The following is a 14,096-nucleotide window of genomic DNA, read 5'->3' as shown; positions in this document are numbered from 1 at the left end:
CTTCTTTAAAGGCCATGTGTGTTAAATACAGGTTTGTATTTGTTTGAACAATACTCCACTAGATGCTCAAAGCTTGGGCCAATGTTTTATAACATAACTTTGCTCTGAACGTCTCCAGAACTTTGTGTCCCATGGTCTTCATGAGCAATCCTCTGAGGCCTTCACAGAACAGCCACGTTTATACGGGGATGAAATTATCGACAGTCAGACTCCGTTCAGGTGATTTCTGAAGACAGTGGATTTCTCTAGATTTCTTTTAGAGCTACCAGAGCAAATGGGACTGGATATGAACGTATACGTCACACTTTTCAGATTTTTATTTGTGATAGATTTTCCTTCGACTTCACAATTGTATATTGTCTTATTTGTTTTAGTTTGAGGCGTTTTTTACCAACACTAAACGTGTTCGGTCAAATAGTCGTAAGCGTTATACTTCTGTGAGATGTCTCTGTCTCATTTCTCCACCTTGTTCGCTGCTCTGGTTGCAGTTTCATTTATCATTTATCTTGGCATGAAATAAAACAATCAAGCTCTTCATTTATTACAAAATGTTTCCATGACGTATTCACATCACTAATTAACCTCTGATACAAGTTGTCAAGTCATATGACTTTTTCCTAAAGGCTCTCTACTTTTCATTCATTGGAGTTTTAATTCAAAATCAAATTGTCTTAAATGTTAGAGTTGCTCAACATGCTGTTTGAAGTTAGTTTGATCATGAATTGTTTGGAAACGTTTGGAACATGAAAGCATATTGAGGATGGACTTTGGTCATCAGGAATATATCTTTGTCATCCTATCAGATTAAAAACATTTCCTGATGACATATAGGGCACGAACTCCAGCTTACGTGCGTCTGTGTGAACGATATAAGGACGGCCACAAGCCTCGCTGAGTACACACTCCTGAAGCATCAGACCTCAACGGACACACAGTCATCTCAGCGGTACAGGTATGATCTTATGCTTTATTGCACCTTTTGCCAAAATACTTATCAGGGCAGAACTTAGACAGATTTGACTTTAAAAAAAAAAAACAAAAGAAAAAAAGTACATATAGGTACATTTTTGTCTAAAAAGTCAAAGAAGTGACGAATTCTGCCAACATTTTAGCCGTAGCCAGTATTTTATCCCATAGTTTGATCATTTGATGCAAGATTGTGCTTTTCAGTCGCAGACGTTCTTTTTATTATTTTCTCTTTTTTTATGCCATTTAGTCCCAACCAACTGAAGATCCAAAGTCCAATGCTGTTCTCTTAAACAGAAAGCACAAGAAAAAAACAAAAATAAAACAAAAAACAAGTGAATTATCAAACTTTTACATTTTTCTTAAAAAGAAATGATAATATACAGCATGTACACTGGATAAAATTGTCCTCTTGTCTCCACTGAAGGCAGTCAGGCAAGCATTGGGTTTCCTGCTGTCACCTGAGTGTTTTATTGCCTGTTTTGATAAGGAAAGGCAGAAAAAAAAACTTCAATAACCATAAAACTGAGCTCAACCGGGAATAGGTAGAGGAATAAATTGGGCAATGATAGGTTCAAAGGTGAATGTGCGTTTTGTTTTTTTTTTGTTTTTTTTATGGTGCTTTTGTTCCAGGAAGATATCAAAGCGTTTTGTTTTTTTTTTTAGAACAGAGTGCCATTTGGACCCATAAACCCTTGGAAACAGTTAATTAGAGAAAGCTAATGTCAGTCATCAACTCTGAGAAATCATGGCAACGCTTTCTCCACTGAAGAGAACATGAGCCACCACCTTTATATGCTCCCATAAATTACACTGGCACACTAGGAAGTTATATAAGCAATATGTAGAATGTGTTTAGACATAAGGGGAAAGGCTGCAGGTAACTTTTACATGCTGTGGTAAATCCGGGCTTAACGTACACCATTTACAGTCAAGTGACTTAAAATAAAGCATTGATTATTCAGCTTAATGCTTAAACCGAAACTGTGCCCCATGCGAGAAAGAAAAACTTGCAATATTTAAAGAAGATTAGAACCTTCCTCTCTGTTTTTTTTTGTAGTTTGCCTGGGTTAATGTTTGACAGTGTAATCCTATTTGACGTTTTCTGTGTCAACCTGTGCCTCACCCTGTTCATTTCAAGTAAAAAAAAAAGTATCTGTTATGTTCATACTAATCTTTTTTTGTTTTTGTTTTCTTCTTTTCACCAGCCAAAATCAGCCAAGATGTGTTGCACAGGTTTCCTTAAAGTCATGATGTTCATCTTCAACGGTGGCATCTTTGTAAGTTGGGAAAAGAGAAAAAGCGTTACTTCTTTTCTGTGAAACTTCTTCTCTTGTGTAAACTGTAGCGGATGACACCACCCACTGTCAGCAACACTATTATACGGCATCATTTAACCATCATTTTCGTATTTCATCCTGTGGAAGATATTCATCGAAATCTGATCTGGTTGAGAAGTTAAAAATGTGCTTTTCCACAAAATTAGGTGGTATGCTGAAGAGAAAACATGACAAATCCTGCCATTAACTCTTTGATATGACAAAATCCTCAAACAAATACCACATTTGATAAGAATAATTATTGAGTAATAATTTTGAATAGTTTGATTTTCCCAGCATGTCCAGGAGGATGATCATCATTTACATGTTCTCTCACTGTTTGCTTGTTTCTGCTCCTCTAATGCTCTTGTTTCTCTTTGCTCGTTCAGTTGGCAGGTTTGGTCATTTTGGGAGTTGGTATATGGGTGACGGTGGACAGCGACTCTTTGCTGAATTTGGTGGAGAAAGTGGTCGATTTGCCAGATGAGGTCTTCAAGCTGAACTATGTAGGCTATATGCTGATCGGAGTGGGCGCTGTGCTTTTGATCATTGGCTTTCTGGGATGCTGCGGCGCCATCAACGAGAACAGGTGTATGCTGCTGACGGTGGGTAATCCTTACTATTGCCACACTTACATAGAATATAAATTTAACTGCTGCAAAGAAAAATATTTATAATATGTAAAACAATTCATTTTCACAATTTCTTTAAAACATATTATATTGTTTGCCCCCCTTTAGTTCTTCAGTCTTGTGCTGATCATCTTCATCGTCGAGGTTGCAGGGGGTATCGTGCTGTTCGTCTTCACCGATGAGGTAAGAGATTGTGGAACGTAATCCAGGACGTTCCTGATCTTACATTTTACAGATCAGATCTTTTTGTTTTAAAGCAAATAACAACAATGTGTTACTTTTGATTTTTCATTCTCAGGTTGATCAAATCTTCAACAATTTAGAGAATGATGTAATAACAGATATTCAAGCAAACTATGGAAAAGATCCAGGCATGACCGAACTCTGGAATATAACCATGGAGCAGGTACTGAATATACTTCTTTTATCAGCCATTTATTTATTGTAGTACAATATATTCCACTCAGGCAATGAAGGAGATGTGTAATTATATTTTTTTTATGTATCTTCAGTCTCGTTGCTGTGGTTACAAGAACTACACAGATTTTTATGGCTCCCCTTTTAACATCGGAGGTGAATACCCCCCACCATGCTGCCACTCTAGCACAGGACCATGCACTTCAGATTTAGCACGTATATCGGTATGAAACCAACTCATTTCTGTTTCAGCTTCTTATTCAAATACAAAGGAGATCTACCTCTCAGGTCTGTTCCTCATGTGAAACCCAATGTTTCCCTTTCAGAACGTTAAAGGCTGCTTTGTTAAGCTGGTGGAGCTGTTGGAGGAAAACTCTATTATCATTGCTGGTGTAGCTATTGGAATAGCTTCCCTTGAGGTAAATCAGTATTTAATTAGATTTTCTATTTTTCTTATTTTAAATGTACCGAGTAGAGATTCTTAAAAAATGTTTTAAATGCTACTGAATTTGATCAACCAATAATGAATTTTCTTTGTTTACAGATCGCTGCCATGGTGGTTTCTATGGTTCTCTACTGCAATGCTGGCAAAAAGTGAAAGTGATTCGCCCTGGGGATGATAAAAAAAGATAATGGAATTGGTTGCAATAAAAAAAAAATCACCTTTTATGTAAAAAGTTTTCCTGATATTTAATTCAAGCAGGTTGATTCAAACATGAACAGATGACACTCTTTTTGCAGTGTTATCACTCTTTACAAGCACTAAAATATGGAAGGAATACTAATATGTTGTGCATTTTTAAAACCTTTGGTTTATATTTATAATGCGACTTATTTAAAGTTCTAGGAAGTCTTTACCTCCACTGACGTTGTTTGTGCTGATGTATTCCACATTGAGATGTAATGATGCACACGGAGGTGACTTATGCTGAGCTTTTATGTCTGCTTTATGTTACTCACATTTATGGCAATAATAGAATGCATTTATTTTGTATTTTTTAATTGTGTAGGGACGGCGAATGAAACTTTGTCTTGTTTGAGAAATGTGATTTATTTTGTCTTTGTAACATGTTTGTGCAGTTTTGTGCAATAAACATAAAGAACAGAACACATACGTTGAGAAAGGTGTGATTTCTGAGGTTGTTAGTAAGATATCTTCCAACTGCTGCACATGTCTGATTTTGCACATAATTTTGCAGATAAAAGGCCGACCTCTTGCTGAAGTTTCACATTAATCCACTTGCTACCAGTATGATTTTTATATTCAAGATTTTAGGATTTTAGTGAGACACTTGGACCATTCTTTTTGACTCTAGAACCATGTTTGAATTTATTGTGGATCTTCTCAAATCCACACCTGGTTAAAATTATACAGATAGGTTACCATACATTTCCACCAGTATTCGGCAAATTATTTATTATGGACTTCTACCTTAATAACTGTGTAGTTCCAGTTCACGTATCAAGACCCAGTTCTAAATTCAGTTCACCCAGGTTAAGAGTTATTTTGTCTGAACTAATTTCCCAGCTCCAATACGATGGAGTTCTCCTCCAGGAGTTAGATAATCCATCTGTAAAGCTTTCTTGCTTATGCTTAATCAAAAACTATCTAAGAAGGGTTTATGTGAAGGGCGTTTTAGAAGCTTAATATCAGCCTGCTTTTTCTATGCTGAAATTTTTGGAAGGAAAAGAAATTGGCCAGGATGTGTGAAAGCAGCTGTGAGATGATGGGACTCTGGTGTCACTGTTCACCCTGAACTGAGTTTAGCATCAACATGGGATGAAGAGATGTCAGCTGAAAAGCGTCTGCTCCAAAAACATTTTCCAAAATATATGAAACTTGCAGATTTCCAAAAGGGCATGGCAAAGACTGAGCTCAAGACCGAGCCTTTAGGCCTCAGTATTATGAAAGTTTTGGCAGATTTAACATGAGGAGGACGTCACGTTAAATCTCTCATGTTCTCCTGGACGTTCCATTTTTACAAAAAAGGAAGACAAGGTCAAATTAGTGCAAATGTGCATAGTATTGATCTGGACACTGTTAAGTGTTCATCAGAGAAGCAGCCTGGGGGAGGAAACTGTCTCTGTGGCAGCTGTTTTTATGCAAATAGCACTCTGCAACACCGGCCTGAAGGTAAACGACAAAGCAGTTTGTATCCAGGATGTGAGGAGTCTCAAGAGATGCTAGCTGCTCTTTCCCTGACCCCAGACCTGTACATGTCCTGGATTAAAGGATGGTCAGCCCTGATGATTTTCTCTGCAGACCTAATTGTGTGTTGCAGTCTGGTCCGGTCCTGTTTTGCAAACGAGCCAAACCTCACAGTGACAGAGAAACACAGGACAGACAGAATAGTGGCATTGTAGAAGGCGATCAGCAGCACATGTGGCGGGTTGTGCTGCTTCTTGACGTGTGTCGGGAAGTAAAGTCTCAACTGGGCCTTTGTTCCAAACTGTGGTGGGGGAACCATCTCAAGATGTGGTTTTAAAACTATTAAAGTTGCTACAAGTACAGCCATCACTCTGAAAATCATATCTTCATTTGTTTCTTTAAATGTACAAATTTAGACACCATGCATGCTACTTATCAGTGGATGTAAACTTCTGCTCAGCACAATAATTACTGAAGAAAATACCTGGAATCCTTTTACCAAAACATCAATCCTGTTTCTCTGATATTAGATTATCTCATGCACAATGCATACCATGTTTACTGTACCATAATCAGTGTACTAAAACTTGAAACTGATGTGGAAAGACTTACAGTTTTCCACAGTACAAAATAATGATGCCAGACACTCAACACACTGAGGTCAGGGAAGCAAAGTGCACTTTGAGATGAAAGCTCGGACGTTGTGTAGATTAGATTGTTGATGAGATTTCCAACTCCTCCTATCTTTAGGACTACAGTTAACCACATTGTGACACAGGTCAGCTCTTTCCACATGGTCTATAAATAACAAATAAACACAGTAAAATGACTAAGCAGAAATGGAGGAGCACATTCCATCAATACTTTGTTGAGGTGTTACCATGTTTTTATTTTTTCTGTGCGATTGTATTTCATACATTTATGTTGAACTGACTAAAGGTTTTATTCTTGGATTATGTTACATGTATCTGGATGGAGCCTCTTCTTGCAGTGTTATGCTAATTTGTCAAATGCAAGTTAAAGAGATTGTTATGTTATTATTATTGTTGTTGTTGTCATGCATGCATTATTTCAAAATTAAGCAGACAAGCTTTTATAGTCTGCTGTCGACTTGCTATTCCGCTTGAATTTTTCATTTTTGCAGACCTGAAGCGTTAATATTAGTTTTTCTATATTTGATTGGATTCATTTAGAAATACCACTAAAATATTTCTGCACTTTTTCTGCCCCATATCATCACACTCCCACCTCTATGCACCATTTTTTGGTGATCTGACTGTGTGCTCGTTGAATCTGCCGTCAGCTTATTTTTTGTGTTTATTAAAATTAGATACTGTGTTTCAAGACCGGGGGGAAGGGGCGGAGTGACAAAACAAGTTCAAATCAACATAATGCAACTGACACCGCAAAGCAGTGTGTGTTTCTGCATCATTTTCTGCTCCTATTTTAATTAACCCTCTGAGCCCTGTGTGTTGGCATAGCTGCACATGTGGCAGCTGATTAGTGCACTCGGCGCGGCTCATGAGCTCGGGCCCTGGCATTAGACGATATGAACCAACAGCTGTTTAATTGCACGGGGAACGAAAAGGTGCATTTGATCAATATGGTCTCGCCAAATGGTCAGAAGTGTGTTCTAATTCACTTTATGCCGTGTGAGGTTAATTACTTTTAATACATTACCATTTACATTAGACACGGCTGATTACGTCGTACAGCATGCGCTGGCATTCGAGTGTGTTTTACTAGAGTCTGGTCAGTGGCGCTCCAAAAAGTCGCAGGCGGGGTTGTCACATGTTGAGCTGCTGATACCGGATCTTTCCACTCAAACAAATGCTATCTGGAGGGAGAGGTTGTAAATCAGAAAATAAATCCATCATGTGATGATCTCATCCTCCTTTTGCTCCTACCAGGCTTCAACTCTTCGCTTTTCAGGTACGCATGCAGGAACGGCACAGGCTGCATCAAGGGAGGTACAGAGAGCTGATCCTGGTCACACTGAGACTTCTGAAGCAAAGTTATCCATTAACCGTATCCAACTAGTTTGAAATCAGCTAGCAGATAGTGACGTATTTTCCTGTAAACTGTGGTGTCATATAGCAGGCTGTATCTCACATAGGACATAATAAGGAAGACTTTTATATCCTGTTTATTAATATTCTGACAAAGGTGGCTGTCTGAGTTAACTTTAATGTTTCTCTAAAAGTTAAACTTTTATGTGTCACTTTCTTCACACACTCAGGCCTATTATTATTATTATTTTTGCCCCGAGCAGCTTTCTCTTCACAGTTAACACCTTGGTCCTTTTTATATGGCTTTATTGACTGCTTTCCCTTACAGGAAGTTGTGCAGAATAAACTCGGTACACCTAAAAGAAAGAAAGGCTTTGTCAAACTTTGCCACCTTGTTATCGAACTGACCTTACTCTTTACTCCTTCAATGTTTCACTGGTGGAAATATGGTATGATTTACCACTGCTCTCTCTAAACCTATGCAGGAACAGACACTGTTTTATTGGATTTGGATTTTATAGTGGGTTTTTCATCATTTTTATTACAATCATTTCTCCCTCTCTTTTTTTTTAATTCTTTGTAACAGAGAAAAACTATTAGAAAGCCACTAAAAGTGATACTTCTGGCCATCAGCAGTGGAAAGGAAAGGAAATAGTTTGTAAACAGTGCCCTCTTGTGGTTGAAACATCTTTCATCAAATGTGGTAGATTATCATATTGGGCACACAAATAAAGTGGATATAAAATAGTGTACCATCACTTGGTAGAAAGTTAGGTTTTTTCTTGTCTTGTACATGAGAACGTCAAACACTCCTTTCCTTATAAAACTGTCAGCTAATCAGCCAGCGTGTGATCACGTCACGGACGACGGGGCACAGTGAGGCCTAATGGCAGGCGGAGAGGCTCAGAAGCGACCATTGGGAATAAACGAACAGGACACGGCTTGTTTGCACAGGGAACATAAACTCATCATGGCTTCACAAACAAAGTTAACAGGAGCCTCTGCCAGAGGAGCCGAATTGTTCAACGGCAACGACCCGGCACCAACAGTTTTAAGCTTCCACTTTTAAAATAGTTTTTTTTTTTTTTTTTTTTTTACCATTTGGTGATTGGGGAATGATCAATTTATTCAACATATGACACGATCTTTGCTTTCTTCTGCAGACAAATGTTTTACATTATTTCGTTGTTTTTTTTTTTAATTAAACACATAAAAATACAATGAAATAGCTAAAATTGTTTCGTCTTAAAAGGGTTTGATTTCTTTAGAAAATAAATGAAGATGAAAATAAATTAGCACAGTAAAACCAACAGGTTTCCTGTTTTTTTCCCCCCACATCCTTAGAGAATTGCAGTAGATCTCAAAAGCATTCTATGATAGAGAATTGTTTAGGAAACTTTTTTCAATTTGGTCTAGCTTGCAGCTTTAAGAGCATCAGCGAGCTATCACTGCTCAAATTTATTAACATGGTACAAAAAAAAAAAACAGTTCCACAGCATTTTATTCAAACTTTGGCAGCATGAAGTGGAAAAACATATGGAGACAATCTGAAGTGAACATGTCCCCAAAACCAAAGAAAAAATAAGACAAATTTGGGATTTTTATGAGGGGAATGAAATTATAACCTGCTCCAAATGCTGGACAGTCAAAAGAGAATTCATATTTTTAAAAACAAGGAGTCCCAGCACACATCAAGAGCAACGGCAGAGTGGCTTCATCTGAAGAAAATAAATTACAGTTCTGGAACGGACGATACATCCAGAATTAAGTGCGACAGGAAATCTTTAAGACTTACAGATTTGTTTGCTTGTTTTCATACACCTAATCTAATAATATGAATTTCATTACATCATAAAAAAAACACCCTGATGTTTTAACTGGACCATGTACATCTTTTAATCTCTCACCATGTCTGGAAGCCTGGCAGCAAAAATTGGAACTTTTACTGGAAAAATCTTAACCTTACCTCCATCTAGTAGAACTTAAGATTGAAGCTGGCCTGTCTGCTGTCAGGTTTGATCCTGTGCATGAAAGGTTTTACTCTGCGTGTGCTTTTGTTGAACTTTCTGGGTTAACTTGGTTTCAGTGGCTAAAACAAACCGAAGCCACACTTACAACCTAATAAAAGTCTAGAGTCGGTCCAGACGTTATCATTTCTCAAATCTCACACATCTGAATCCCCGTTCAGATGTTTTTATGATTGCTGGGGTTTTTTTTAACACTTATCTTGAAACAGAGGCCCTCTCTGTGTGGTAACCATGGCCCGGGGCTGTAAGCTTGGTGCGATGTCTGGTCCGGTGTGGGAATTGCGACACCTTCCTTGCGTTGTAAAGCAGGTGAGAACTGGCGGCCGCCTACATAAGAAGACTCCCTCCACCACAATTACAAAGCGCTGACAGCAAGGTTGCCGTTTGGAACCTTGGACCATCATCCTGGTTTTCTCTACTGAGATTTTGTCTTTGTGTTAAAATCTGCTGTACTTCTACAGCTGATTCAACTGTGTCTCCGCTCAAAAATGATGTCTTTTTTTCAGATTATGGCTTTCCTCATCAGCCTGGTCATTCTGCCCGCCTCGGCGGCCTCAGCTTTTATTTTTCCCTATAATTCTCTTCTGAGAGAGTCCAGAGGTGAAGCTGAATCGTCGGGTGGTGGAGCTGGCCAAGCGGAGCAGGGAACGGTCAAGGTTGTCCAGCTGGACCCTCGTAACCTGGTCAGTTCGGCGTTCTTCAGGAGAGGACTCGCTCAGAGGGGAGCTCCTTCCCACACCTCCAGACTGTCCTTCCCTGCCTTTCTGTCTCGCGGCCGTCCAGGTCCTGCCCAAGCCCCCAAGGACCCTGTAAGTCCACTGCGCCACCTGCGCCCTCAACGACCCGCAGAGGCAGATCTGAAGAAGAAACAGGGACTGCAGATGTGGCAGAAGGTCATGGATAAAGGAGGGAAGGTGTCACTGCCTGTTAACCTGAAGGATACTAAGCAAACATGCACTGCAGTGCCGTTTACTCAGGTAAGAAAGTTTCCTTTTAATGACTTAGAAATATCTTCAAAAAGTTTATTTCAGTTATTCAACAGAGTGAAACTCAGACACACATCGACTCACACCCTTATTTGGATGATTCTGGTTTACAGCAAACAAGTTCCTCAAAAAAGTTGAATGATGTAAAACACCAATAAAATCATTTTATCATTAAAAAAAAGTCATTTATGTCAATCTACATGGGGATGGATGCTTACATAAACACAAGTTTCCCCCCGGCAGAAAGTTAATACACAAGAAGCTTAAAGCACAAAATTCACAGCTGAGTATGTTGGATGTTAAAAAGCAAAACAGCATTCATTTAGGGTTTTTTTTTTCTCAGAGTTTACATCAACAACATTTTTTTTTTCAGATGAAAACTGGATAAAAAAAAAAAAAAAAAAAAAACAGTCTTCCAAAATTGAAACAAACACTCCCGCTCCCCGCTGCTCCCCAAACTCTTAGCACTTAATTGAGCAAGTAGTCAAAATATTCCAAGGAGAGATGGGACATTCCTTCCTGAAGCAGAAATTTGCATCACATAAACAGATGCAATAACTTGCCTGTATGTGTTGAGTAACAATTGTCAATCCTTCAGGGTAAGTACATTTTATGTTTATTTAAAGGGAACAGAAATATGATGTGTAATGTACCCTACAGACAACACAATTATGTAATTGTTATATACTTTCAAAATATCATAATAATACAGCGTATAGTTTTATACGCCAAAGTGACAGATATTTACAAGTACATGAATCTTCAAACATATCTTGGATTATTCTGCTGAATAAGTTGATTAATAATTACGTCAAAATTCTATAGTATATACTGAGAACTAAAGTGAAATAAAAACTATAATTTTTCAGTATAACTTTCTAAATAAAAGAAGCAATTTTGCTCTATATTTTCTTCTAAAATAAAAGTAAAGCACTGGCATTAATTAAAGCACACATTTAATTAATGTGTGCTTTAATTAAAAAGCACACATTAATTAATTAATTAATTAATGTCGGTAGAGCTAAATATGTTGAATTGCTTCCTTTGTGCCACTGATAAATTATTATTATAAATTATTATCAATAACTATCAATAATATGAAACACAGCATCTTGGAGCAATACAAATTAAACAGCACAGTCCGTTGAAATTATCTGGAGATTTGCAAAAGCAGCTCCTGCCGCTTTGTTTTGAAGCGAGCCCCTGCAAAATCACAGCTTTTCATGTGATCTGTTACACATTCTTCAGAGCACATCACAATTTATCACGGTCCTCACGATCTGGGAGGTTCATTTAAGCTGCAAGACATCCGCTGCACTTCGTGTGCTGTTCCTGCCTGCTGCTGGGGCTGCCAGTTTTCTGCTCGCTTTTCTTCAATCCCGCCACTGTCCCCAGCATCCCCTCGAGCTCAGAGGTCAGTGACCCTCTCAGCGTCCACTGACATGTCGAAGACGAATTCAGAGGGTGAAGATGAGCTCATCGCTTCATAGTACGTTGAGCAGCATGGCAACAGGACGATGAGATCAGAACTTATGCTACTGGCTAGTTAAGAAGTATTTCACATTTACAGCTGTGTTGTTTGACTGAAATACTGAGGTTCACGGTTTAGATCAAAACACAAACTTTTTGATGACACTCAAAATTTTTGAGAAGAACTTGAATGTAAAAACTAAAACTACAAATGTTTATTTAAGGAGCTAAAATTACTTAAAGAAGAGTCAACTTTTTGTTATGTGTGTTTACTCATAAGGCTGCCGCTTTGTTTATCCCAAACTCAGCCCTCTCTGTCTTCCTCCCAGCATGTGACGGCAGATGGATGCCAAACAGTGACAGTGTACAACAAGCTGTGCTTCGGCCAGTGCAGCTCGCTCTTTGTCCCGTCCGAGGGGGAGTTTGCCGATCCGAGTCCCGGGACGGGGGCCTTCCACCGTCGGGCCCCCTGCTCCCGCTGTGCCCCTTTCAAAGCTCAGACAGTCGCTGTGCCTCTGCGCTGTGGAGCCCAGGTCTGGGAGAAGAGAGTGATGGTGGTGGAGGAGTGCAAGTGTGAGACGGGCCGGGAGGAGAGGAGCGCCGAGGCTGCCGCTTACACCCACCTGTAACAGTCCCAGCTGCCAAAAGGACAAAACATTGGCATCCATGTCTGCAGTCAGATCAGCGTGAGATTGCTGCTAAAAATGGGGGGCAATTATTTTTCATCACATGTGCATTAAGTCCTCTCACATTTGTATGCAACTGTGTGTTCTGCTTTAGATTTGAACAAGTCTGAATGTGTCATTCAGAGTAAACTACTCTGGTGGAGTGTCCCACCGATGACTGTTGACAAATGACCTACTTTGGTCATGCCGGATTTTTTTTTTTTATGTGATGTTCTTATGTTATAACAACCCAGAGTAAAAACAACTTGGTTGCAAAGATATATAATTTATTTAAGATGCCATTTTTATACACGGAAAGCAACAAGAACTTTAAAAAAAGTTTATGATTTTATTGAGGCTCTAGATAGCAAACGACATTATGCAGCTATTTCCATCATTATAGTATGTTGTATTTTTTTGCTTTGGATGTTGTGTGCTGACCATTCAAACCACTGTCAGATATATATATTTTTTATTTGTTAAAGTTTTCATAGGCATTTTGATTGTCTCAACTGTTGCACATGTCATTTGACTCCTCTTACAGTTTAGTTTTTTTGTGACATTTAATAATGTATGAAATGTATTGTTGCTTTGACCTGTTGTCATTTTGGCCAGGACACCTGTGTAAATGAGACACTAGTTCTTATCGGGTCTTTCTTACCTAAATAATGTATTACCAAAAAAATACATATATAAAACATCTCAATTACACATACGGAGAAATGAGAGAACAATGGGAGACGATGTTGTCATCTGAAATTATTCCAGGTTGTATTCGTAATCATACGACTTTGTCTAATTATTGTGATCAATCACACTCGTAATAGTTAGTAATGTCAGCTTATTGTTATATCAACAACTTTTACATTGTAAATTTATGCACATTACAGACAGCTATCTCAAACATACGCATTATTTAAAAACCATCTGAGGAAATCCCCTGAGCAGCTAACCAAGAGCTACTAATCTGATTGGAGGGGAGCGATTCTGTCTTTTTTCGAGACAGATCGATGCACCGTCTGTCCCACTTGTGCCATCTAGTGGTGCAATTGTGCTACTGCATGACATTGCTCCAAAAAGTTCAAAACAGGTTCACGTCCTAAACTAAAATCACAAATAAACCAAACAAGTGTGACCACACTGTGTCGGGGTCACATTGTTGATTCCCTCTACTGGATTTGGGGTACATCCAGAGTGCCAGAGTAAATCAAGATCTTTAAATAGATTTTTGATCATTTTTATGAGTAAAAATGAAGCTAAAAACAGAAGAAATTAAGCACAAAAGTACTTTGGCTAATCCAAATGTTACTTTATTTTAATCATAATCAATTAACTATACTTAACCCCGTTAGAAGATAGAATTATGAATTATTTGGACATTCCTTGCCTTCTTAAATATGTTTTCTGTAAGTTATCACAATATTTCTTCATAATTTTGCTGGATTCCTTATTTTTG

General features: G+C 38.4%; 2 protein-coding genes across 2 annotated transcripts; both read left to right on the top strand.

Annotated features, from left to right (window-relative positions):
• The first annotated feature begins 845 nt into the window (after positions 1–845).
• On the top strand, positions 846–3,982 carry LOC106961326 (tetraspanin-1-like). The gene is made up of 8 exons (XM_015055026.1): positions 846–952; positions 2,175–2,246; positions 2,675–2,890; positions 3,026–3,100; positions 3,216–3,323; positions 3,430–3,558; positions 3,661–3,753; positions 3,879–3,982. The coding sequence occupies exons 2-8, from the start codon at positions 2,190–2,192 to the stop codon at positions 3,930–3,932; spliced, it is 732 nt and encodes a 243-aa protein (XP_014910512.1). The 5' UTR covers positions 846–952; positions 2,175–2,189; the 3' UTR covers positions 3,933–3,982.
• A 5,425-nt stretch (positions 3,983–9,407) lies between these two features.
• dand5 (DAN domain family, member 5) lies at positions 9,408–13,006 on the top strand. Its single transcript, XM_015050874.1, has 2 exons — positions 9,408–10,496; positions 12,305–13,006. The coding sequence occupies exons 1-2, from the start codon at positions 10,008–10,010 to the stop codon at positions 12,602–12,604; spliced, it is 789 nt and encodes a 262-aa protein (XP_014906360.1). The 5' UTR covers positions 9,408–10,007; the 3' UTR covers positions 12,605–13,006.
• Positions 13,007–14,096: the final 1,090 nt, after the last annotated feature.

This window comes from Poecilia latipinna, unplaced genomic scaffold, assembly GCF_001443285.1.
Source record: "Poecilia latipinna isolate Pla-1442-1.1 unplaced genomic scaffold, P_latipinna-1.0 Scaffold4, whole genome shotgun sequence".
In the NCBI taxonomy this organism is placed as follows: Eukaryota; Metazoa; Chordata; class Actinopteri; order Cyprinodontiformes; family Poeciliidae; genus Poecilia; species Poecilia latipinna.
This window is presented reverse-complemented; position numbering and strand designations above follow the sequence as displayed.